General features: G+C 49.2%; 2 protein-coding genes and 1 long non-coding RNA gene across 19 annotated transcripts in view; 1 reads left to right on the top strand and 2 right to left on the bottom strand.

Moving 5' to 3' along the window:
- The window catches only part of NR3C2 (nuclear receptor subfamily 3 group C member 2), a 330,275-nt gene extending 322,793 nt beyond the window's left edge, over nt 1-7,482 (top strand). For all 6 annotated transcript variants that reach the window (XM_072773547.1, XM_072773544.1, XM_072773541.1 and 3 more), the window contains one exon: nt 4,721-7,482. In XM_072773547.1, coding sequence (XP_072629648.1) covers nt 4,721-4,876 — 156 coding nt within the window. In that variant the 3' untranslated portion in view covers nt 4,877-7,482. The remainder of the gene's footprint in view (nt 1-4,720) is intronic.
- LOC140603061 (uncharacterized) lies at nt 2,113-4,000 on the bottom strand. Its single transcript, XR_012006116.1, has 4 exons — nt 3,674-4,000; nt 2,991-3,473; nt 2,787-2,897; nt 2,113-2,545 (listed from the first exon to the last, which is right to left on the bottom strand). It is a non-coding gene; the product is annotated as an uncharacterized lncRNA (long non-coding RNA).
- Nucleotides 7,483-13,264: 5,782 nt separating the features above from the next.
- Nucleotides 13,265-24,149, bottom strand: part of ARHGAP10 (Rho GTPase activating protein 10) — a 358,414-nt gene continuing 347,529 nt past the window's right edge. For 8 of the 12 annotated variants that reach the window (XM_072773557.1, XM_072773558.1, XM_072773559.1 and 5 more), the window contains 4 exons: nt 22,843-22,995; nt 21,468-21,559; nt 15,339-15,389; nt 13,265-13,965 (listed from right to left, as the gene is read on the bottom strand). In XM_072773557.1, coding sequence (XP_072629658.1) covers nt 13,877-13,965; nt 15,339-15,389; nt 21,468-21,559; nt 22,843-22,995 — 385 coding nt within the window. In that variant the 3' untranslated portion in view covers nt 13,265-13,876. Of the gene's footprint in view, nt 13,966-15,338; nt 15,390-15,421; nt 15,495-21,467; nt 21,560-22,842; nt 22,996-24,149 lie in introns of those variants that run through there. The other 4 variants (XR_012006112.1, XM_072773549.1, XM_072773552.1 and 1 more) reach the window with 2 other exon arrangements.

The raw sequence follows: 24,149 nt of genomic DNA, 5'->3' as shown, positions 1-24,149 counted from the left end.
GTCTCTGGACATGAACTGGGCCGACCCCAGAGAAGTAAAAGACGGGGCAGCCACGAAGAGTTGGCCTCGCGGTTGACACCGCCTAGAAACTGAGCCGAGGGGAGACCCCCCCAGCTTAGAACTGTATTGAGGTCGTTGCCACAGTGGTAGCTGCGGTCTCGGGGGTGCAGCAGGTGAGTCAGCAAGGCCGAGCGCCCGCGCTGGTGACCGCGCCACTGCTGCCTTCGCTCCGCTCTTCGCTTCCGTCGCCCGCCTTCCCGGGGTGCCTGTAGCTCCCCCCCCCCCCCCCCGCGTGTTGCCCCTCTCCCCGCCGGCAGTCGTTAGTTCCCCGTATTTATGGTTCTGTTTCTGCTCTTTGCTTATTCATTTGTTTTGTTTTTTAGAATCCACATATGAGTGAAATCATATGGTATTTGTCTTCCGCTGACTGGTATTTCCCTCGGCATAAGACCCTCTAGGTCCATCCGTGTTGTTGCAAAAGGCCAGATCTTATCCTCTATGGCTAATATTCATGTGTGTGAGTGTGTGTGTGTGTGTGTGTGTGTGTGTGTGTTCACACACACATCCCATCTTCATCCACTCATCAGTCCGTGGACACTTGGGCTGCTTCCATATCCTGGCTACTGTAAATAACGCTGCAGTAAACACAGGGGTGCACATATCTTTTCAAATTAGTGTTTTCATTCGGGGAAGATGAATACCAAGAAATGGAACTACTGGATCTTATGGCATTTTTATCTTTAAATTGTTTTTGAGGAAACTCCACATGGTTTTCCACAGTGGCTGTACCAGTTTGCTTCCCACCGATAGTGCAAGAGGGTTCCTCTTTTTCTACATCCTCCGCAACACTTGTTATTTCTTGTCTTCTTGATTCTAGCCATTCTGACAGGTGTAAGGTGATCGATCTCTCACTGTGGTTTTGATTTGTATCTCCCGGATGATGAGTGTCGTTGAGCATCTTCTCATGTCTGTTGGCCATCTGTAGGTCTTCTTTGGAGAAATGTTTATTCAGGTTTGGTGCCCCCTTTTAAATTGAGTTATTTGGTTTAGGGAGGGGGTTGTAGGAGTTCTTTATATATTTTGGATATTAACCCATTATCCAATCTATCATTGCAAATTATAGGTTGACTTTCAGTTTTGTTGATTGTTTTCTTCTGTGTCCAAAAGCTTTTTATTTTGATGTCCCAAGAGTTTATTTTTGCTTTTATTTTCCTTGCCTTGGGAGACATATGTAGGAAAATGTTGTGAAGGCCAGTGACAAAGTAACTACTGTTTTCTTCTAGGAGTTTTAGGTTTTCAGGTCTTACCTTTAAGTCTTAAATCCATTTGGAGTTCATTTTTCTGTATAGTATAAGAAGGTCCAGTTTTCCCAGCACTACTTACTAAGCAGACTCTTTCCCTGCTGTATATTTTTGCCTCCTTCATTACAGGTTAATTGACCATAGAAACGTGGTTTATTGGCTCTTTATTCTATTACATTGAGGTGTGTGTCTATTTTTGTGCCATTAGCATACTGTTTGGATTGTTACAGCTTTGTAGGATATCTTAAAATTCAGAATTGTTATGCCTCCAGCTTTGTTCTTTTTCAAGATTGCTTGGCTACTTGGTGTCTTTTGTGGTTCCATAGAATTCTGGGATTATTATAGTTCTGCGGAAAATGCTGATGGTATTTTGATAGGGATTGCATTAACTCTGTAGATCGCTTTGTGTGGTATAGACATTTTGACAGTATTTGTTATTCCAGTCCATGAGCAGGGAATATCTTTCCATTTGTTTGTGTCATTTTTACTTTTTTTCATCAGTGTTGTATAGTTTTCACAGTATAGGTCTTTTGCCTCCTTGGTTAACTTGATCTCTAGGTACTTTATTTTTTTGGTCCAATTTTAAATAGAGGTTAAAATTTTTTTAAATATTTTTTAAGATTTTATTTATTTATTTGTGAGAGACAGAGACACACACAGAGAGAGAGAGAGAGAGAGGCAGAGACACAGGCAGAGGGAGAAGCAGGCTCCATGCAGGGAGCCCCATGTGGGACTCAATCCCGGGTCTCCAGGATCATGCCCTGGGCTGAAGGCGGCGCTAAACTGCTGAGCCACCCAGGCTGCTCTTTTTTTTAAATATTTTATTTATTCATGAGACACACCAAGAGACAGGCAGAAACACAGGCAGAGGGAGATGCAGGATCCCTGCGGGGAACCCGATGCAGGACTCGATCCCAGGACCCTAGGATCACACCCTGAGCTGAAGGCAGACACTCACCTACTGAGCCCCCCAGGCATCCTGAGGTTAACATTTTTTAAGGGGAGAAACCAACCTCCTCCACAGCCCTGCAGACACCTCGCAGAGAGGGACCTTGGGGACAGAGAGGGGGAGATTGGAGTGAACTTAAACTTGGTTCTTTGTGCTCACGGCTGGTACACAGAGCTCTGCGGTTGCCCACTGAAAGATGTGCCCTGTAATTGAAACTGCCAACTCTTTTGTGGCACCACATCTGGAGAGTGGGGCCCAGCATGGCTTTTAGCTTTCATAGCCGCTAGCACACCTCCTAAAAAAGAAATTAAGATATTTGCTGCCCCAGTTCTAAGAATCTCACTCCTGGAAAGGTGAAACACAAGAATTCTCCTGTCTCTCAATTTATAGAAGGGGACCCAAGAACACCAAATGACACAAGGACAACCCAGAGCAGATTTTGCAAACTGTGTTCCACAGAGGAAAATGATGTTTTATGTTTGAAGGAGTTTGGGACCACTTGGGAGGACAGAATCAGAAGGTTTTACCAGCAATACCTCTCAGTCCTGATTAAGAACTGGCAGCCTGTGTGCCAGCTCACTCGCTGAGTCCTCTTAGAGAGCCCTGTGAGGCAGGTACCCCGTTGTACAGATGTGGAAGCCGAGACTCTGCATTCACAAAGCATGCACAGAGGTGTGAGCGTGCCCAGAGTGGACAGTCGCTTGGGCGGCCCCAACCTTCCCTGAGCGAAAACCACTTACCAAAGTTCTCGTAGTCCTGGGAACGCACAGGGCATTGTCCCTCTTCAGATGGAGGGCACACACAGGCACACGCAGAAGCACTCGGTATTTTTCCTGGTGACACTTTTTGACTTCTGGTTTGCATTAAAGACCTTTACCATGCAGTTATTTACTGTCCTTAGGGTTGCTTAATTAAGTTTAAAAAAGAAAACAACCTTGAGGGAAAGTCACCGATGTATTTTCATCAGAATCATTTTATTAAGACTACGGTGATTTTATAGCATGTCATATTGCCTGCTTTAATACAGTGGGGAATGGCCAAGACTCATTTTTCCCACAACGGGGTGTGGAATTAATGGTATAGTGCTTGGTGGAGGGTTGGTTTTCTCACTTACAGAATGGGGAGTGGGTCAGGTCCGTGGGCCACCGAGTAGGGGAAGTGACCGGACAGGCAAGTAGACCTGGAGGTTGTCCCTGCTGCCTGCACACACTCTCACCGTCAGCCTGAAATAGAAAGTGCTTGAGAATGGGTAAGAAACACACAGCGGGCTGGGACAGCAGTCAGCCACGAGAAGGGTGGAAGTCCCGCTGTTTGCAGTAACACGGCTGGGACTTGCCGGTGTTTTGCTACGTGAAGTCAGAGAAAGACTATAACACTGTGCATTTCATAAGCCTTAAAACAAAAAAAAGAAGCCCAGACTCACAGAAACAGTAGAACGGTGGTCACCAGGGGAGAGGAGACAGGGACGTTAGGAGATGCTGATGGAGGGGCACAGAGCTCCGGCCCTGCGGAGCGGGTGGGGAAGGCGGGGCAGTGATCACGGCCACGGCCGGGCGATGGAAGCTGCCGAGGAACGCTGTGACACGGGAGGATGTTAGTCGCCGGGCCCTGCGGACGTTACCAAATCCACCGACTGGGCACACCTTAACCGCACACCCGGCTGCGGACCCTTCAGGGTAGTAGAGCTCCGGGCGGGCCCTGGAGAGTCCCCTGAGGGCGGAGGGGAGCCCGCGGCGCAGCGGCTGCGGGGCTGGACCCCTGCCCGTCCGGGGCGCGCCCTGCACGCGGGGCCAGCAGCTGCCCCGCCGAACCCACGCTGCCGCCGCCCGGTCGCGCTCTGGCTCTTGCGGGGACAGGGCGCTCCGTGACCCTGCGGGGCCGGGTCCCCGACCTCCCGGGGCGGGGCCAGCGGGGGTGTGGCCGGGGCGCGGGGTGGGGGGGTGGGGAGGCGGGTGTGTGGCCGGGGCGTGGGGCGGGGCCAATGGGGTGTGGCCGGGACGTGCGTGGGGCGGGGCCAGCGGGGGTGTGGCCAGGGCGTGGGGCGGGGCCAGGGGGCGGGGCCAATGGGTGTGGCCGGGGCGTGGGGCGGGGCCGGCGGGGGTGTGGCCGGGGCATGGGGCGGGGCCAATGGGGTGTAGCTGGGGCACGGGCGCGGCCAGCGGAGGGCGGGGGCCTGGTATGGGGCGTGGCCAACAGGGGTGTGGTCGGGGCGTGGCTAGCGGGGGTGGGCGGGGCGGGGCCAGCGGGAGGGCGGGGCCTGGTGTGGGCGTGGCCATCTGGGTGTGGTCGGGGCGGGGCCAGCGGGGTGTGGGCGGGGCGCGGGGCGGGGCCAGCGGGAGGGCGGGGCCTGGTGTGGGCGTGGCCATCTGGGTGTGGTCGGGGCGGGGCCAGTGGGTTGTGGTGTGGGCGGGGCCAGCGGGGTGTGGGCGGGGCGCGGGGCGGCGGCTCACGTGCGGGCTCTGTGTTGCAGCTGGTGAGCGACCTGCTGGAGTTCTGCTTCTACACCTTCCGGGAGTCGCAGGCCCTGAAGGTGGAGTTCCCCGCCATGCTGGTGGAGATCATCAGCGACCAGCTGCCGAAGGTGGAGTCCGGCAACGCCAAGCCCCTGTACTTCCACAGGAAGTGACGGGCCACGGCCCGGAGAGCTTTGCCTTAAGTTTCCCCTGCTCGTCCACACCCCACGAAGGACCCGAGCAATCCGGTTTTTAGCACGTGCTGGTTGATTCCCACCCGAGCAGTTTCTCGAGTTTAGAAATCACGCCAAGGGTTTGGAGCCGGGAAAGCAGCGCGACGTGGGTTTGGCGAGAGCCGAGCAGTCGGAAGGCGTCTCCCCCTCCGATCCCCGCGCTTGGAAACGCGTTCCTGTTCCTCTGGATGAAAAGCCATATCTAGTCAATAACTCTGATTTTGATATTTTAACAGATGGAAGTTTTACCTACGCCATGTAGTTTCTGGTATCGTTAGCTTGTTTTAAAAGGGTTCAAGGACTAACGGACTTTTTAGAGCTTACCCTTGGTTGCACATAAAACGTATAATCAATATGGGGCATTAATATTCTTTTCTTATTTAAAAAAAAAACACACAAAAAGAAAAAAACCTAGATTCCTGTTGTGTAATAACAGAGCCCGTGGCGCGGAGTAGCCCCGCCCCCCCGGCCCCGCCCCCGCCCCTCCCCGGCCCCGCCCCGAGGCCCCGCCCCCGCCGCCCACGTGCTGCTGCATCACCGGTAGACACGCCCTTAGCATCCGTTTATTATTTAACTAGAATGGGTAAGATGTTAAACAAAATGCCTTGGTTCCAATTTCTAGTATCTATTGTGTTGGCTTTACCAATAATTTTTTGCAGTCTTTTGCTGTGCTGTACATTACTGTATGTATAAATTGTGAAGGACCTGACATAGGTGTAAGGAACTTTTGTAAATGAGACACAAAAACAAAAAAAAAACAAAACAAAACAAAAAAAAAAAACTTTAATGGTTGATAGGATGAAGGGGAAAGTATTTTTGAAAGAATTCTATTTTGCTGGAGACTATTTAAGTACTATCTTTGTCTAAACAAGGTAAAACTTTTTTTTGTAAAGTGAAATGTTCTGCATGCATAATGAACCGTTTACAGTGTATTTAAGAAAGGGAAAGCTGTGCCTTTTTTAGCTTCATATCTGATTTACCATTTTACAGTCTCTGTTGTAAATAACCACACTTAAACCTCTTTGGTTGTCTCTAAGCCTTTCTACTTTTTCTGTACTTCTGTTTTGTCTTTGGTCTCCCGCCGGGGTGTTCGTGGGACGAGGGCCCGCCTCCGGCTCCTGCTCCATCCTGCTTCCGTCGTCGGGATCGACATGCTGTGGTGTCTGCAGCATCTCGCAGGTGTCACGTGACAACACGCATGTGAGACAGTGTCCCAGGAGTGCTGCGGCTTTAGGAAAGCTGCCCCCCCGCCCCTTTCCTCCCGGAGCAGAGAATCCGCTCCCGGAGCGCAAGGCTGGAATGCGATGGGCCAGAGAGCATAGTCTCCTCCCTTCTTAGAAAAATCACATTTCCTCCTTTGGGAAAGAAACTCCGTGCACTTTCTACACCTGTAAGAGGCTGGTCTGGGAAAGGAGTTCTGCACTCCTGTAACCGGTCGTGGGGACACGTAGGCCATTGCAGGACGCACTGGGAAGATGCCTTGTGGCACGGTTCGGTCAGAAGGGCGTGGAGACCGCACGATAATTAGAGGGTTTTTAGATTTTTAAAAGGTAGGTTTTAAAAATTTTATACATAAACAGTTTTGGAGAAAAAAAAAACTACAGATCATATAAGCAAGACAGTGGCACTAAAATTTTTAATTCATTAATCTGTTTGGCACTGATGCAATTTATGGCTTTTCTCTTGCCCCAGATCACAAACCTATATATCTTTGGGGAAACTTAACGATATGATTGCACTAAATAAACTACTTTGAATAGAGGCCAAATTAATCTTTTAAAAGTGATGATAATCATCAGGTACTCAGTGAAATCATATTATTTTCCAGAACCTAAAAGCTGTAGCTGGAGAAGCCCAAGGCCAAGAGAAGGCAGCGTTGGGATCCACACTTTTCTCCAGGGTTCACCATGCAGGCAACATTACCTTGTCTCTCAGAAGACACCTGCCTTATGCAAGGGCGAACCTGTGAAAGCTGCATTCAGAGGGAGGAGTTTTTCTTACATAATTTGCAATTTCAGTAATTTAATTTATAGGCAGATCTTTAAATACAGTCAACTTACATGCACAGCAATATGAAAGCCACACTAGGAAGGTGATAAATACACAGCATGCAGACTGGGAGCTTCTAGAAAAGAAATGGCTTACAAGAGCAGCTTTTAGCTCAGACTTACGTTTTTTGAAATTGGAATTTCAGTGTAACCAGGTTTGGGATGGAGACAGTCTGCATCAGCTTTTTTGTATTAACAAAGTTACTGGCTCTTTATGTGTCTCCAGGTAACTTTGCTTGATTAAACAGCAAAGCCATATTCTAAATTCACTGTTGAATGCCTGTCCCAGTCCAAATTGTCTGTCTGCTCTTATTTTTGTACCATATTGCTCTTAAAAATCTTGGTTTGGTACAATTCATATTTCACCAAAACTTCTTCATATAATTAAAAAACACTAAATTAGTTTAAAATGAAGCAATTTATATCTTTATGCAAAAACATATGTCTGTCTTTGCAAAGGACTGTAAGCAGATTACAATAAATCCTTTACTTTAATCACCTGTTGTTTTGGAAACATTTCATTTGAATGTCTGTGGGAACACCTGGATTTTGTGTCCCTCTACATCTTGAGAACCTGCACTTCTGCCTACATCTGAGTTAGAATAACATTTTCCTCCTATGTTAAAACTCCACCTCCCGCCCCCTTAGCTACATGTTAATTATACTCTTCTGGGACCAATTCGATGCCTTGTTTCTTCCTGCTAATATGTGGGTCACTAAAACAACCTGTAACAGTTTCACAACAAGAACTGCCTGCCATGTAGCTGCCAGACCGTCTGTGCGCATTGCCCCCTTTCTCTCCACGGCCACAGAAAAGCTTGATCAGTTTTCAGGCTTTGAGACTGACCTGGGTAGACCAGACGCCCCATCTGACTCTAGCATTCTCCCTCCATGCAGTGTTCTCTTGCTCCTCCACCCTGTCCTCTTGGGCCGATGAGAGACTCAGCTCCCCATTGGCTGTAATGCTTCTCATGCTCCCTATAGGCTGGTCCCCTTGATCTCACTCATTAATATGGACCACAGAAGAGCAGGAAGCAATTATCAGCTCATCTTAAAACTAGAAGACATGTAAAGATAAACTCAAGTACATTTTTAACATGTCATTTAACTGATGATCATTCAAACTATTTGCTTCCAGAAAGAGACGACTATCTGAGCATTAAACAAATTCAACTTCTCTTTAACATGATAGATTTCTAGAACACAACATGGCCATTAAACACAGTACAGGAAAAAAAAAAAAAAAAAAACGTTTCAAACATTGGAATCACGTGCACAAATTTGCTTATAAAACATCCATAACTGTGGTTAATTTTTTCTCTTAAAGTTTATGGAATTTGACCTACTAAGGGCCAAGGCTTTTCACCGATAAGCCCCTAACTTTAAATAAAAGCCATCTCAGGCTGTGAGCTATCTGAGGCTAGCAGGAGGCCACACCGATGTGCACCCTTAATTAAAGTGGGTGTCCTTTCTGATCAGAGCAGACTCATTCTTGGGACAAGGGTGACTCTATTTCTAAGAATTTCTAAAAGTGCTCTCAGACCCAAAGAATCCAGCTGCACATTTAGGAATCATTAGCTAAGAATGAAGTCTCTGCCACTGAGACAGCCAGCCACTGTACGGCAGAGCAGTAGAAATTATGCATGGTGATGCATATATAATTAGGGGTTTGTTTGCTTCTGTATGTTGAATGCCCCTCAAGCAAATAGAAAACATTGTCCCTTTATGTTAAAGTCAGCTCTAACATACTTTTTATAAACTGTAAGTGTACACAGACTAAAATGACTTGATTACGAGTATCTCTGGCACTTTAATTTCAAGTCATCCAATTGTTAGTGCAGCAGCTTTCTTGGAAATCAAATGGTGGCTTCCCGTGGAACATTCAAGAAGATTAGAATGTGATCTGAATGGTCAGCACCGACCGAGACTATATCCAAGACTATACCCAAAACCAAGGGAACTATGGGGCAGAGTAGCAGGCAGTTAGGTGCAAAGCACCCCAAAATGTAGCGGTTTAAATCCACCACCTTTTATTATTTCTCATGAGTTTATGAATCAGCTGGGAGGTCCTGCTGAGCCAGACCCGGCTGGGCAGAGTCAGGCCAGCCAGCCAGCGGTCCAGTGGTCTCGGATGGTTTTGCTTCGTGTGGCTCCCACCCTCCAGCAGGCTAGCCCAGGCACATTTTCATGGTGAAGGCAAGGCTAGGCTCTAATAAGGACAGTGAAAAGCTGTAACCCTTTCCAAGCCTCTGACTGCCTCAAGCTTGCTCCTGTTCCATCGGCCAAAACCGGTTACAAGGTCTAGCCTCAAGGCAGCACAGGAAGGCGCCACAGAAAAGACATGGATTCAGAGAGCAGTGAAATTTAGGATCATTAAATCAATCTATCACTAGCAATGACTCTGATGCTCTTTCATTGGATTCCTGTTGCCAGGACAGCAGTTCTCAGGCTTATCCGTAGTCTGAAAAACCCATTTCTTCGGCTCTTCACGCTCTGGGCCAGCCTGGCCCAAAGAGGGTCACAGGTCCTATGAAGACTTCCTGAGCTGTGTTGGATCACGTTCCTCCTACTCTTTGAGTTATTCGTCTGCAGTGTTTCCTCATTTGCTGAATCCCCCAAGGAGGGAGAAATCGAGACGCCAGCACACGGCACTGAGCCGCCTACATGAATCTGGTGCATTAACTGCCAAAGTCCAGAGCGCAGGTCTCTCGTTGGACGAAATGCAGAGGTCTGCTCTCCGATCACGTCGATCTTCTGATAGCAAAGAATTCTCCAAGGTATTCATTCCTCTAACCAGTAGCTTGAGAAGCTTTTTTGCAGACGTGAACATTAGGAGATTACGCCAGGCTACCCAGGTCGGGTACCGATGAATTAGTGCCCAGGCCAGTGAAGGAGGAGTGCTGACGAGCTTCTGAGAAGACAGCCCAGTGCTAAGCACGGGAAAGCCAGTAGAGGACACGCTCTTGGGAAAACATCTTTGGACAAGAGGGAGGAAGGGAAGTTGCGTGGCTCAAGGCGACTCAAAAAGTCACAGAAAACATCTGGCTGAGAAAAGAAGTCACCACCCTGGCTTGGACATATTGGAGGGGAGCACATAAGAAGGTGAGAAGGGGCCCAGCACCGAGCTGAACAGGGAACAAAGACGAGGCCAGGATTACAGAGGCCGAGTATGCCCTCGGGAAGGCGGGGAAAGGCCAATGTAGAGGGAAAGACCAAGAAGTGGCCTTTGGAGAAGGACCTGGAGAAAAGCAACGGCTGGCCGGGAGATGAGGAGGGGGACAGAGACGGATCCCCACCACCGGGGCACCCTGCCAGCTGCCTTCTCCCGTCTCCACTTATCAAACTGTGCTTCCCACCACGCACCCGTCAGGCCCTCAATGCTACCATTGGTCACAACATCCCAGTGAGGTTGGCAGTGCTCTCTCCACAGAAGTATAAAGAGGTCAAGTTCACTTGCCCAAGGTCACCAAGGTATAAAATCGTGAAAAAAGACTCCAAATATGTTGTTTTTAACTCATCCTGTAGCCACTGTATTCGTTCCCTAGGACAGCTGTAACAACCTACCACCAGTTGGCTGGAAGTCTGAGATCGAGGTCTTGGCAGAGCTGGTTCCTTCTGAGGCCGTGAGGGAGGGATCTCTTCCAGACTTTTTTGCCTCATCACGGATGGCTGTCTTCTCCCTGTGTCTCTTCACATTGTCTTCCCTCTATGTGCATCTGTCTCTGTCTCCAAATTTCCCTTTTATTTTTTATTTTTTTCAAATTTCCCTTTTATAAGGACACCAGTCCTATCGGATGAGGGCCCCATGGTACTGACCTCATCTTAACTACATACACCTGTAACAATCCTATTTCCAAATGAGGTCACATTCTGAGATAATGGGCCATAGGGTTTCAGCATATGAATTTGGGAGGAGCTCAAATCAACCCAAAACAGCCAACATCCCCTACTGGCCCCCAGAGGCAAGATGGTACGGCAGAAAGAACATAGAGTAGAGGACTGAACCTGAGTGAGGCTCTTGGTCCTTGAGGGCCTCCATCTGCCCACCTATAAAATGGGATAAATTCTCCTGGCTCATTCAGTCACTCTGTGGAAAGAAGGAGTTAAACATCTATCTCTGGCAGACAACCCACTGCTTTCCCCACCCCCACCCTCCACTCCCCACCCCCAACTGCAGATGTTTCTGCTACTACAAAGAAGAGGGGAGGAAAGCCCCGCAAACTCTCTGGTTCTAATCTCACGTGGTATCTTCTTTATAGGCACGGAGGTCTCCAGAGCAGACCCTCGGGTGATGCAATCAGATGCAAGCCCCACAGCCAGCCCCATAGCAAGCAGAAACAGAATCCGAGTGTCTGCTTTTGCCAAAACGCCCTTGGTGACTTTGAATGAACACAGGCTGGAGCCCTGGTCTGAGCCCAGCTGCAACTGGTGCAGAATGAAGTGGGCTGAGAGGCCAGCGGCCGGCAGATGCTCAGGAGATGGCCACACCCACGCAGCAGAAACAAATAGACCCTATTTCGCAGCTGGGGAAATGAAGATGATCTACCAACATAAGAGAATGTCTCACGATCCTAAGTATACTGTGGGGCAGACCGAGGGACGCTCCCTCCCCAGAGGCCTTGGCAAGCCTGGCCACACAGGTCCTGTTCGCAGAGGCAAACACCCCCTGGGTCCCCTCTGGCACTCCTCCCCAGCCAGCCACAGGAGTGGCCTGTGGGGCTGGAGGCTGTTGGAGTCCTCGCGCCCCACGTGTTCTGAGGCTTTGCGCCCACCACATCGTCGTCCTGTCCTACAGAACACAGATGGCCCTGATGACGAAGGTGCCAGTGGCTTTCTTAGTGGTAAGAATACAGGGAACAGCAGGCCGCATTATCTAACCCTATACTACATTCTGGGCATGCCACTTGTATTACATCATTTCAGTCCAAACCTCTGGCTATCATTTTCTTTTTAGGAGGCAGAAACGGCATCACTGAGTCAATTTAATTTAGCCCTAATCACACAGGTAGTCAGACACAGGAGCAATTTCCTTGACCGAGTAAGTGGCGGTAAACACGCTTCGGGAGTTTCAGCACTTTGGCGGGGACCAGCAGGTAGGGCGCACCTCACTGTGGATGATGGCAGGCTTCCATAAGCAAGCAAATAAGTCAGGTCTTGGTGCAGCAGGGCTTCCTTGAAACGCCCCATGGGCATACACCTATTAGGATGACTGCCAGGAGATCACTCCCCGGGCTATCGTGAGCCCACCCGAGGGGCCCATACATATGCATTTTCCCCGCAGAGGGCTTAAAGTGGGAAACATCAGTTACTCTCATAAACCAAGTTCCCCTTCCACGTCCTTAAGCAGTGGGCATGAGCAGAAGTGGTAACTCAGAACACAGGCCGCCGGGCCACCCGCAGTCCCGGTCTCTCTGCTGCGCCCACAGGGCAGGATTTGCACTCAGGCTGTATTTGTCAGTAAAACAAAGATCCTTTCCAACAGGCCCATTCCCCCGTATACCCACAAACTTGACACCCTACATGGTCCACATAGGTGACTTCAAACTTGATAACCAGCAAGCTCTTGAACCGACTCATCTGGGGAAGAGGCAGCAGACACATCTTTCCTATGACAAATTCTTAGGAGCAAAGTCTGACAGGCCTGAGGAGCCTCCATCCCGTGGGGAAGGAGACACGCCAGGCCTCCGGAGCAGGCCCTGTGTGGGGCTGGCTTCAGAATCATGAGGCTCCTAAAAACGAGCTCCATACTTCAAGGACTCCAGCTCAGGGGACAAAGGAGAGGTTGGTTTAGTCTGTGCCCAGGAAGAATGAGGAAGCATCACAGTGGGGCCGGCCCACAGCTAGGGTGCCGTGATGTGCAGGGTCACAGACGAGGCTCCTCCTGGAAAACAGAGGGAATATGGGGGTGGGGTGGGGACAGAGTAGTCCAGTGAAGTTAGTCAGGGGAGGGAGTGGGGCCCCACAGCGCTGACGTTGCTCATGCACACACTGCTCGGGGGCACCACCCCAGCCCCACCCCCCTCAGGAGTCACACAGACCACCGGGACAGCCTGTTCAGGTGGCTGGGGGTGGCCCTCCAGGATGTCACACATCAGAGAAGGCTGCTGTCCCCAGGAACATGCCATGCTGTGAATAAGCAAGGCTCCTTGTTAATAAATCCTACCTCGGAGCGTGCACCAACCTCAGAGGAAGATGCATTTCTATGCCCTGGGTGCCAAATCATGAAACATCACAAAGGGAACGAATTCCACGATCTCTTCCCCACATTATGACACACAAATCAAATAGTAAATTACATTTTATTTCATTTACAGAGAACTTGGGGCCAAAAGGTGGTGTTTGGGAAACAGCACACAGGTGAGAAGCACCAACGAGAAGCCTGTTATAAATACGCCAGTGTGCTCTAAGTGGAGTGAATGTGGGTCCCGGGGTGGCCATCTAGGAAGGAGCATCTCTGTGCTGCCCTCTCTCTGGGTTTGGACGGAACCCCCCCCCCGCCCCGCCCGCAGCAGCCCTCTCCACACATCAACCGAGGCCAAGAGCACATCCTGTGGACACCACCACGAGTGAGGACAGTTCCCTTTAAAATCTCAGCAGCAGGTGTGCAGGGAGGCGCCTGGAGGAGTGATCACCAGCGGGGAGGCCTGACTGCATTATTAACTCTCAGTCCAGAGGCCTGACAAATGAAAGGTCCGTCCCGTTAATCCTGCTACTCTCCTCCTGCTCCACAGACCTAGGCAGCTCTGTGGGGTCCGTCCTGTCCCCCCACCTGCCCCTGGAGTGCCAAGCCGTGATCTGCAGTTCCCACGTCCGGCGGCTGTGGGTTCCGCCCTGGAGGATGAAGGCAGGTTCCCAGATGCCAAGGTCTACGTGGGGCCTCCCCGGCCAGGCACTACAGCAGCTTGACGTAGTTCTGTGGAATCAGCCCCCTCTTGCCATTCAGGGTCCCTTCCAGCCAGCCAGGTTCCCTCGAGGTTTGCACTGAAAAGAAAGAGGAATCACTTTCTACCCGAACGCCCCCAAGTTCTTGCTTCCTGCGGAACTCACTGCACGGCCGTGTGTGTTGAAAGCTCAACCAGGAGCCAAGGGGCCCCCATCTGGGATGTGAGGTTGCAGATCTGGGTTCTTTACAGGATCTGCCCGTCGGCCACTGTGGCCCTGAGCAGCCTCCTGACCGAACCCCCGGCTTCCAGTCTGGTTCCTTCCAATCTGCTGTGCACAAAGGAGCTCACTGAACTCTCTAGAACATGGAGCTGATCACTTTCCCCTGCTTAAAGGCAGCGAGGTACAGGAACAGACCCAGGCTTCCGCCGTCTGGTGCCAGGCACCTGGTCCTGCCCAGGCCTCCTGGCTCCCCTCATGCTCCCCTCCAGTGCCTCCCCAAACCCTTCACGGGGTGACCCCTCCCCTTCAGGGGCCTCTAAATGCCCTGTCCTCGGGGGATGCTCCCTCTTCCATGAATTCTCAGCATTCTCAGGCCTCGGGCGTCATATGGGCTCCTGTCTACCACAGGATGGGTGCTCCTGAGGGCAGGGCCTAGGCCGCACACCCCTGGGCACAAATACCCGGCCAGATGCCTGAGAGAGTGACTGCTGGCTGGGCAGCACATGCACAGGGTCCAAGCTCTTGTCACTGGGGCTTGGGAGTCCAATACAGAGCGTCTAACGCCCCCCACCTGCCCCGCAGTGGACCCCCCCGGCTGGCGCACTCCAGGCCGGGCAGCGCCGGGACACACTGGCCTCGCTCCCCGCCTGCAACTCCCCGATGGGGGCGGCGACGGCATCCCCAGCTCCCTGCCCGGAGCCGAGGGTTTGTTTAAAGAACCAACAACCAATGAACTGGGTACGGGTACGGGCTTTCCGGGGCCCGGCAGCCAGCCACCTCCTTGGCTCCCGCACAGATTCCAGCCTGAAGCTGTTCCTCAGGGCACAGATTTTAAAGGTTCTCACTCGGGATGCCCAGGGGGCTCAGCGGCTGAGCGGCTGCCCTCAGCTCAGGGCAGGATCCCGGGGTCCCGGGATCAAGTCCCGCGTCGAGCCCCCCGCAGGGAGCCTGCTTCTCCCTCTGCCTGTGTCTCTCAGGAATAAATACATAAAATCTTAAAAAAAAAATGGCTCTCACTTATTCCAACCCCTCCCCCCAGCTGGCAATACCCCCAGAACAGTCTCTGTCAGGGGAGGGGACTAAGCTCCATGGGAAAGGCCCCCAGGGGTCGTGCAACGTGGGGGGGGGCGCTCAGTGGAAAGGGCTGCGGGCTCAGGACCAGAGCCTGCAGGGGAGACCCGCAGCTGACAGTGCCAGCCAGGTGCACCCGGGCAACTACTCAATCCTCAGGCACCCCTCAGCCCCCTCACCTGCAAGACGGGGCTTAGCAGCACTTAGCCTGTAGGACTGCTCCAAGGAGTCTGGAAAATAGTTTATGGAAGAACGCCTTGGACGTGCTCATCGTTTCTTCTCCTATACACCGCAAACGCCCAATCTCACCCAGAGAAGGAATTAATAGACTCAGGCTGAACAGGAGAGAAAGAAAGGTAATTTCCCATAAAGCTGGGGGTGAAGGAGGCCTGAATGTGGGAAACCAGGCTAGGTCGGGAATCCCACACCAATCCTACCACAGACTGGGCAGCTTATCCACACCTCATCAGCTTCCTCTGCAGCCCTCATCTCCCCAGAGGGCAGGAGAGAAATGTCACCAACTTAGGGGACTGAGAAGACCCTGCAGTACCCAAGAGCTTGGACACGGCCAAGGCCTGGGAATGGGATGCAGGAGTTCTTGCTTCCCCAGTCATGGGGAAAGGGACTCAGAGGTTACAGATGAGGCCTGTGAGAGTCTCACCATCTCTTTGAAGGAAGACCTAGCCTCTCCTGGGAACATCAAATCCCAAAATACCCATCCTGGGCTCCTTGCTATACTTGGTTGATCAAACCACTTCCTCCAATGTCAGTGTGATGGTTTCACCTATCAACTTGGAGAGGCCAGGGTACCTACATGTTATTCTAGAAGTTGAGATGTGATGAACAGGGAAATCAGTAGACTGTGAGTAAAGCAGATCACCTAAAATAATACAAGTGGGCCTCACCTAATAAGCTGAAGGCCTTAATGGAACAAAGACTGGCCTCCCTCCAAGAAGAGAGGACCCCGCCCTCAGAGTTTGGACACAAGACTGCATCCATCTCCTGGTTCTCAGCCTTCTAGCCTACCCTCTCCACAACTACATGAGTCAACACCTATCTATCGAAAGCAATTCACACATTCACAGACACACTCATGCTCTATGTGTTCTGTGTCTCTGGAGAACCCAACTACAGGCAGTTTCAGAAATAGGAGCCTCATTTGGGAGAAGACTTGGACTCCAAGAGGCAGTGAGTATAAGAGAAATGAGATCTTGGCTGGAACTCTGACTCCCTAATGACTGGGTGACCCTGGATGATTGACTTCATCTCCTCTGACCTCCATGCTCCTCATTTCTAAAAGAGAGGAAGCAATAACTCACCTGAAGTTGCTGGAAAGATTAAAGTAAGACCATTTACATCAAGTGTGATGCCAGGCACACACCATGTCCACACCTTGTCTGATGCAGGGAAGCAACTGTGTACAGGTCTCCATCCCTGTGGACTGTACCCTGCCTGTCAGTCTCAGCCCAGAGCCTTGCCCTCCTTCAGCCATGGGACCCTGGCCAGCCTCACGCTGGGAGAAGGCCAGGGCATGCAGCAAGGCAGGTGTTATGAACTGCACATTTGTGTCCTCCCACAAACTATACATTGAAACCCTGACTCCCAGGGGGATGGTAGTAGGAGGTGGGGCCTTTGGGAGGTAATGAAAGTTAGATAAGGTCATGAGGGTGGGGTCCCATGATAGGATTAGCATCCTTGTGAGAAAGGACTGGAGAGTGATTACTTCCTCTCCTCCCAACCCACTTACCACTCCTCCCACCATGTGAGGAAACCAGGGAGAGAGCTCCCACCAGGACCTGACCCTGTGGATGCCCTCTTGGAATCCCCAGCCTCCAAAACCGTGGGAAATAAATTTTTGCTGCTTAAGCCACCGAGTCTATGGTGTCTGTTACAGTAGCCTGAACAAAGACAACGGGTATGAGGCCAGGGACCCCAGCTAGCACTAAAGAGCAGTAAATACCTTCCTCAGACTGCTCCCAAAGAAAGTGGGCATGGGCATGGAATGGGGGACGTGGACTAAAGATAGTTCCTCCAAATTCCCTGACATTGGGCTGCCATCAGCCATAATCTCCCACTGGGGGGAGGTCAATAGCTCCGCTATTCACCCAAGAGGCTGTGGAGAGGCAGCTGCTCCTTAAAGACTCCCACGACCCAGAGGTAGACATCATGGCAGTCACCGAGCACTGGGGGACGCTAACCATGTGCCAGTTGCCTTGAAAGGGCCTAAGTTGCACACCCCATCCTGCTATTCATGAGCTACATGGCCCTGGGCGAGGCACACATCCTTAAGAACCCTATCAGTATGTAATGACAATTATACTGATGCTGCTCCCTAGCACAGATTTTTCATTGTTATAAAATATATATAACCTAAAATTTACCATTGTAATAATTTTGAAGTATGCAATTCAGTGGTATTAAGAACAGTCACAATGCTGTATAAACACCAGCACCATCCATTCCCAGAACTTTTACACCTTCCCAAACTGAAGCTCTGTGTCCGTTAAACACTAACTCCCCATCCCCCTCCCTGGGCTCCTGGAAACGTCGATGCCACTGTCCCTATGAATTTGCCTATTATAGATACTGCATATTAGTGGAATTATAGACAGTTTGTCCTTTTGTGACTGGCTCATTTCCCTTAACATACTATCTTCAAGGTTCACCCATGTTGGAGCATGTCTCAGAATTTCATTCGTTTTATGGCTAAATATTCCATGATATGTTTATCCACTCATCCGTGAAGGAACATTTGGGTATTTCCCCCTTTGGGCTACTGTGAAAATGCAGCTGTGGACATGAGTGTACAAACACCTGTTTGAGGCCCTGCTTTCAATTCTTGTGTGTATATATCCAAAAGTGGAATTGTTGGACTGGATGGTAATTATGATTCATTTTTTTAAAGGAACTTCCATACTGTTTTCTAGCAGCTACTACATGCACCATCTTACATTCCTACCAGCAACGCACAAGGGTTCTGGTTTCTCCATATCCTTGCCGATGCTTGTTATGTTCTGTGTTTTTGATAACAGTCATCCTAATGGGTCTGAGGTGAAATCTCACTGTGGCTGTTCCATGTCCTCATTTACCATCCCGTAACAACAGGGACACTGGAGCTGGTGACAAGGATCATTTGCAAGAAACTTTCTCCAGAACAGAATATGGACTCAGTTCTGGTGTGGCAGTTTGTTATTCTTTTTTAGCATAATAAAAACAATATATATGACAAATATTTAAGTCACTGAAGCATCATCGTAACACAGTGAACACCAACAACCCATGCAACGCGGGACTGATACGAAGGCCTCGTCGTGGGGTTTGTTCCTCTGCCAGCCCCTCCCCTAGATCCCTACCCCGATCCCAAGGCTTGAATGTTGTATTTCTCATTCTCTTACTCCAGCTGTGGTTAAAACACAGTTTCATCGCACATGTACACGTCTCCAAATAATATGCTACTTAGTTTGCTTCTTTCAGAGCTTAGCCAGAACCATGTTATATAGAGTCTTCTGGCACTCACTTTTTCTTTTTAACTCAACGATGTCAGGATTCCCAAAGGTCAGGAATATACCCAGGAGTACAACTGTTGGGTTGTGGGGTCTGTACACATCCAACCTATCAAGATAATGCTAAACTGTCGCAAGGATTAGTGTCTATACACTCTCCACTTGGACTGGAAGTCTGCCAGCTGAAGAGCCGCCCATCTGGTAAGAGATCAGGACTGACTGGTCACCAGACAAATGTGTTTCTGGGATTCCCCAGGCCCAGAGAGAAGGTAAGGTCCATATGGCAGTCACAAGAATATAGGCCGCCCTGAGACTTTACATACATTGCCCTCCCTGGGAGCTATGGGAGGCATTTCCCATGAACGATGTTTAAGCAGTCATGTGTCTACGATGCAGATCAATCTTCAGCCTGGAATGTAAACTCATAACTTCAGTCCAGGTCCACACAGTAAGAGCTAACGAGCAAGGAACAGCTATCAAGCTACTTCATTACTAAAGATCCCTATCTCTTCCACAGTCTGGTTTAGGGTTTCTCGCTGTTGTATATATTACAAACCACATGTAACTACTGACAATGTGGCCCAGGGGCCTCTTTGACCTGGATTTTGTCTTTACCAAAGGCCACTGAATGCCATAAACCAATTTCCTTTGCTGCCCATATGTGGTACAAAAGGGGATTATACTGCAAGAGCATTTATGATAGCTGCTAAGACTCCAGTGGACAAGTGAACACAGGAAAAAGGTCCTGGATGCTTTAGAGGCCGAAATATTGCTGGTGTGCAAAAAGAATGTGGTCCTGGTCACATTCCTGAGGGCTGTGCTGTAACGGTGGCCACCTAGAGCTCTGCCTGGCTTCGCACAAGCGGAGGCCGGACGAGCCACCTGTGTGTCCTACTCTGTGTCAGTCTTCAGCAGGCAAGACCCTAAACCATTCAAGGAAGAGCTTCACTAGATGGTTCCTAAGCAAGCACAGTTTTAATGAAATTTTCGGCTAAGAGATCAATTGTGCACAGACATGAAGGTGCAAAGGAAAAAGAATAAATCCTATTTAAGGGTCTTTGATTTTCTGTACTCTTTAAGACCTAGCCCTAAGACACAGCGAGTCTCGGGGTGGAGGTTCTGAATGCATTCCACTGTGCCCGCTGTAAACAGTTCAGCAGGGATGGATCTACTACTATCTCTGAGAATGTGAATTAACCAACCCTTCCAGACTTAATCATTGCAAGAGCTAATCCATTTTCATGATTGATAGCCAGCTGTATCAGTTTCTGTTACTTGCAGCCAAAGGCATTCTAATAGAGAAGCCTTCCACCAAGGTAAATAATTCACAAACAACACAGCCTAAGGGATTTCAGAGGCTCCCAATCAGATCTAATCACATGATGCAAAAATTCACCATCATTTCTCAAATGAGTGGGTTTCAACACTACTGTCTCAGTGTTCCCTCATGCCATGTGGTGGGCCAGTATGTGACAGGCCTGGAGCAGGGCAGCAATTTCCATGCTCACCTGGCAAAAATCACATGTATGTATGTTACGGTGACAAGGAATGATCTTGCCTCTACTCCAAGAACAAAGTTTCTCCATAAAGTACAATTGTCTCAGATGTGGGGGTTTTGGTGGGAGTGTTATTTGTTTTCCAACACTATGAGGAGTCCTTGGCTCTCGACAGTACATATCACACACATATAAATCTATTCTAAATGATGCAAATTGCAGGGCATCCAGGTGGCTCAATCAGTTAAGTGTCTTTTTTTTTTTTTTAATCAGTTAAGTGTCTGATGCTTAATTTAGTTCTTGATTTTTGGCTCAGGTCATGATCTCAGGGTTGTGAGATCAAGCCCCACCTCAGGGTCTGCACTGGGCATAGAGCCTGCTTAAGATTCTCCCTCTCTCTCTACCCCTCCCCTCCAAATAAATAGATAAAAAAATAAACAGGCAACTTACTTTCTAAAAAACAAACACAACAAGCACTGCATTACTGACAATATACCACTAGGTGTTGTGTTGACATACTCCATATATTCCAAACATTCTGGGCTAACTGACCATTCCATTCCAGGCATCTAAGATCCTCAGGGCCTTCCCAGAACTCTTTTGGGCAGCTCCACCCACACGCATCACCATTTCCATAGCAACCAGTGAATTTCATAATGAACAAGACTGTTAAGGAAGAAATCAGGAGAGGGGGAAAAGAGATAAGCAATGAACCATAGGAGAAATCTGCGAAATATTAAGCCAAGCAGAGCTCCTAGATGCCTGTGTGTGAATATTAAAGACTCAGATAAAATACACACCCTTGTTTCAATATGCAAAGTCAATGCCCAGGTCTAGAGATTCACACACTATTCAGATAAGCAAAAATCATGTAAAGCCTAGGCATGGTAAGGGAACTAGAAAGCAAAATTCCTTGACAAGAGTACTCTTCTGTAACTCAGATTTGGCAAAACTGACACATTTAGGAGGCTTGGCTGGGGACTCGGGGAGAGAAAAACAAAGGATGCAAATCAGAAGTATTTCTTAATTCCAAGTCGCACTAGCTTCTCTTTACGTCAGCAGAGAGACGTCCTGAACGAAGATTCATAAGAGTTAATAGGTTTGGAGAATAATCACTTTGAAAGCAGAGGTGGAATTCCATAGCCCCCTGGTGTTTAGTGCCTGGCAGCCAATGGGGCCACTCTCTCCTGTCCAAAGTGTTAAGGGACAGACGTGTGCTCCTGACAACCCCACAACCAGAGACTGCTGACTGTAGACATCCAGAGGGGGACAGAATATATGCTACCACAAAGCTCCCACTAACACTTACCATCCTCAAAAATCGCTCCTATTTCAAAAGATAATTCTGAGCTGTGTTCTGCTTCACATGGATACACTGCTCGAGCCTTCCGATTGACAATGCTGAGAAGGGAACGAGAAAGACACAGATTAAAACATGAGACACGGAGAGGGGGGGCCTCACCTCCCCCTGACCCTGATCCCCTCCCAAATCTCATTTGTAGATCACCAGTGGGACAACTCTTTCAAAACAAAAACAGAAACAAAAAACAAAAAAACACACACATGCCAAGTAGCAGAGGAGTGAACATCAGGCACATCTACAGTACTTGATTCTCAAGTAAACGATGGGTTTCAAATTTAAATCTTTCTTCAGGGAGCTTCTTGGGGGAGCTTCCACTGAACCTCATCACCTAATTGTCCTCTCTGCCTGGTGGGATGCCCTTTCCCATCGTTCAGCTTTATCGGAGCCACAGGGTATGTTTACTCCTAAGTGCTGTGTTCATCTGCTAGGAAAAGCACCAGTGTCATGAGATGGAAGGCAAGGCGGTGAGGGCAGGGGCGCGCACAGTGACTTGGGCGGCGTGGTGGACATCCACCTGTCCTCACTGCCAGCCGCTCCCCACACCTCTCTGGAAGGAGTCTGGTGCCCTGAGTTGGGTCTTCTCTAGTTGATCCCCTCACTCCTGCCTCCAAAAGGCATTTCAGGCTCAGCTTCTCATCACTTGTCAAAGCGCCCTCTGCCTTATTCTAGGGAACGAGTGTGCTGGGGGATGATGGAAACCACGCTGTCAGCCAGACAGACAGATGGAAGCAGAAGGAAGGGTCCCACCTCACTGGAGGGGGGAAGCCAGTGACCACAGGAACTCCAGCCCACTGCCCAGGACCAAGGCTGTGCTAGCCAGCACCTCCAGCTTCTGAACAACGGGCTCATTAAATGCCCGTGTTAATTCCAGTTCACTTTCCTTTACAAAAAAAATAAACAAACAAACAAACATGTGGGCCAGTTGGGAGGCTCAGGGGTTGAGCGTTAGCCTTCGGCTCAGGTCATGATCCCTAGGTCCTGGGATCGAGTCTTGCATCGGGCTTCCTACAAGGAGCCTGTTTCTCCCTCTGCCTTTCTCTGTTTCTCATGAATAAATAAATAAAATCTTTTCAAAAAAATAAAAAAGTATGCGCTATATATTCATGTGTAAGAAGTTCTTTTGATAGAAGTAGTTTCAGGAATGCACAACAGGCACCAAAAAGACACAGTAGGGTGATAGGTTCAAGCAGCTCTCACCTAAGGCAAATTCCTCCTGAGAATGCACTTGCTCTTGAGCTAAGACACATACCAAGACAAGGGTGGAAATGCTCCTCAGGTTGAGCAATCCCTAGCTTCGACATCATTTTCCACACCCCCATACCTTTCTGGTGGCTTGTCCACTACGGTGGCAGATAGAGAGAGAGGAGAAGGCGGTGGCTTGGGTGAAGGTGGTGTAACAGCTGGGCTGCAGCTCGGGCTGGCTGGGGACTGCATGTTAAGCCACTGGACCATGGGTGATCGCATCTGGCAGGGGCTGCGGGTGGAAGTTTGAAGGACAGGATTAATAGTCTAAAGGCCACAGGACACCAAATGCATGACACCTCATTCTTAAGTGGCTAAAACGACAGCTTCCTTATCTCTCCCGATGATGAGAGAAAGACCGAGTTCCTGCTGCATCCTCCCTGGTCTGTAGCCCCAAGAGCCACAATCCAAAGGAGAGATGCCTTGTAGTTCTCCAGATTTGTGGAGAAGATCAAGTCTTGTCCAAACTAGCACCACATCAGTTCACTAATTAGGACACCAGAAGCCAACTTCCATGACCAGCTGCTTGGACTTTTGAGATGTTCGTGTTTTCTGCTTATAAGGAAAGTGTCAGATCTATAGTCAAACTCATGCTCAATAGCTCCAAACACTCAACACATGGCCTTTTAATGTTTAAAGCCCTTTCATCTGGACATATACATGGGGCAACTCAGAAAAAAAAAAAAATGTAGTTAGCAATCAAGATTCCTCTAGAGCAAACTAAACACAGCATTTAGGAGAGAAACCCATGAACGGGGGCACCTGGGTGGCTCAGTGGTTGAACATCTTCCTTTGGCTCAGGTCGTGATCCCGGTGATCCTAGGATAGAGTCCCACATCAGGCTCCCTGCATGGAGCCTGCTTCTCTTTCTGCCTGTGTCTCTGCCCTTCTCTCTGTATCTCTCATGAGTAAATAAATTAAATCTTTAAAACAAACAAACAAAGAAACCTATGAACAGCAAATATCTTTGGTGACCTTAACACTCCCTAATATTTGCAGATTAAAAAAAAAAACCTAGCATAAAAAGTTCAGTGAACAGACTCACAGAGGAGCCTCTAAACATGAAAAAACATGCAATAAATATATGTTGATCTGAACTAAATTATTCGTCAGTTATCTCAAAACTGGAGGCCTGTGACTATAGTATATGATTCTTACTTTAAAAGCACAGTGATGAAAGTTGTTCGTTTCAATTACATTTTCAACACACATACATTCAACGCCCGCGATGCCCAGATGCTCTTTGCCTCAAATTCACCCTCTTCAGCTAAAACCAGTTTCCATTAGCAGCTTTGTTCTCTTTCCACATTCCTGAGCATTACCTTTGGTTCTTTCTTCTGTAGCAGAACAAACATCAAATTCTGTCCATTTTTACTTCCAATAGCT

The sequence above is a fragment of the Canis lupus genome, chromosome 13 (assembly GCF_048164855.1).
Source record: "Canis lupus baileyi chromosome 13, mCanLup2.hap1, whole genome shotgun sequence".
Taxonomy (NCBI): domain Eukaryota; kingdom Metazoa; phylum Chordata; class Mammalia; order Carnivora; family Canidae; genus Canis; species Canis lupus.
The sequence above is the reverse complement of the archived record's forward strand: the minus strand, read 5'-3'. Positions and strand labels throughout refer to the sequence as shown.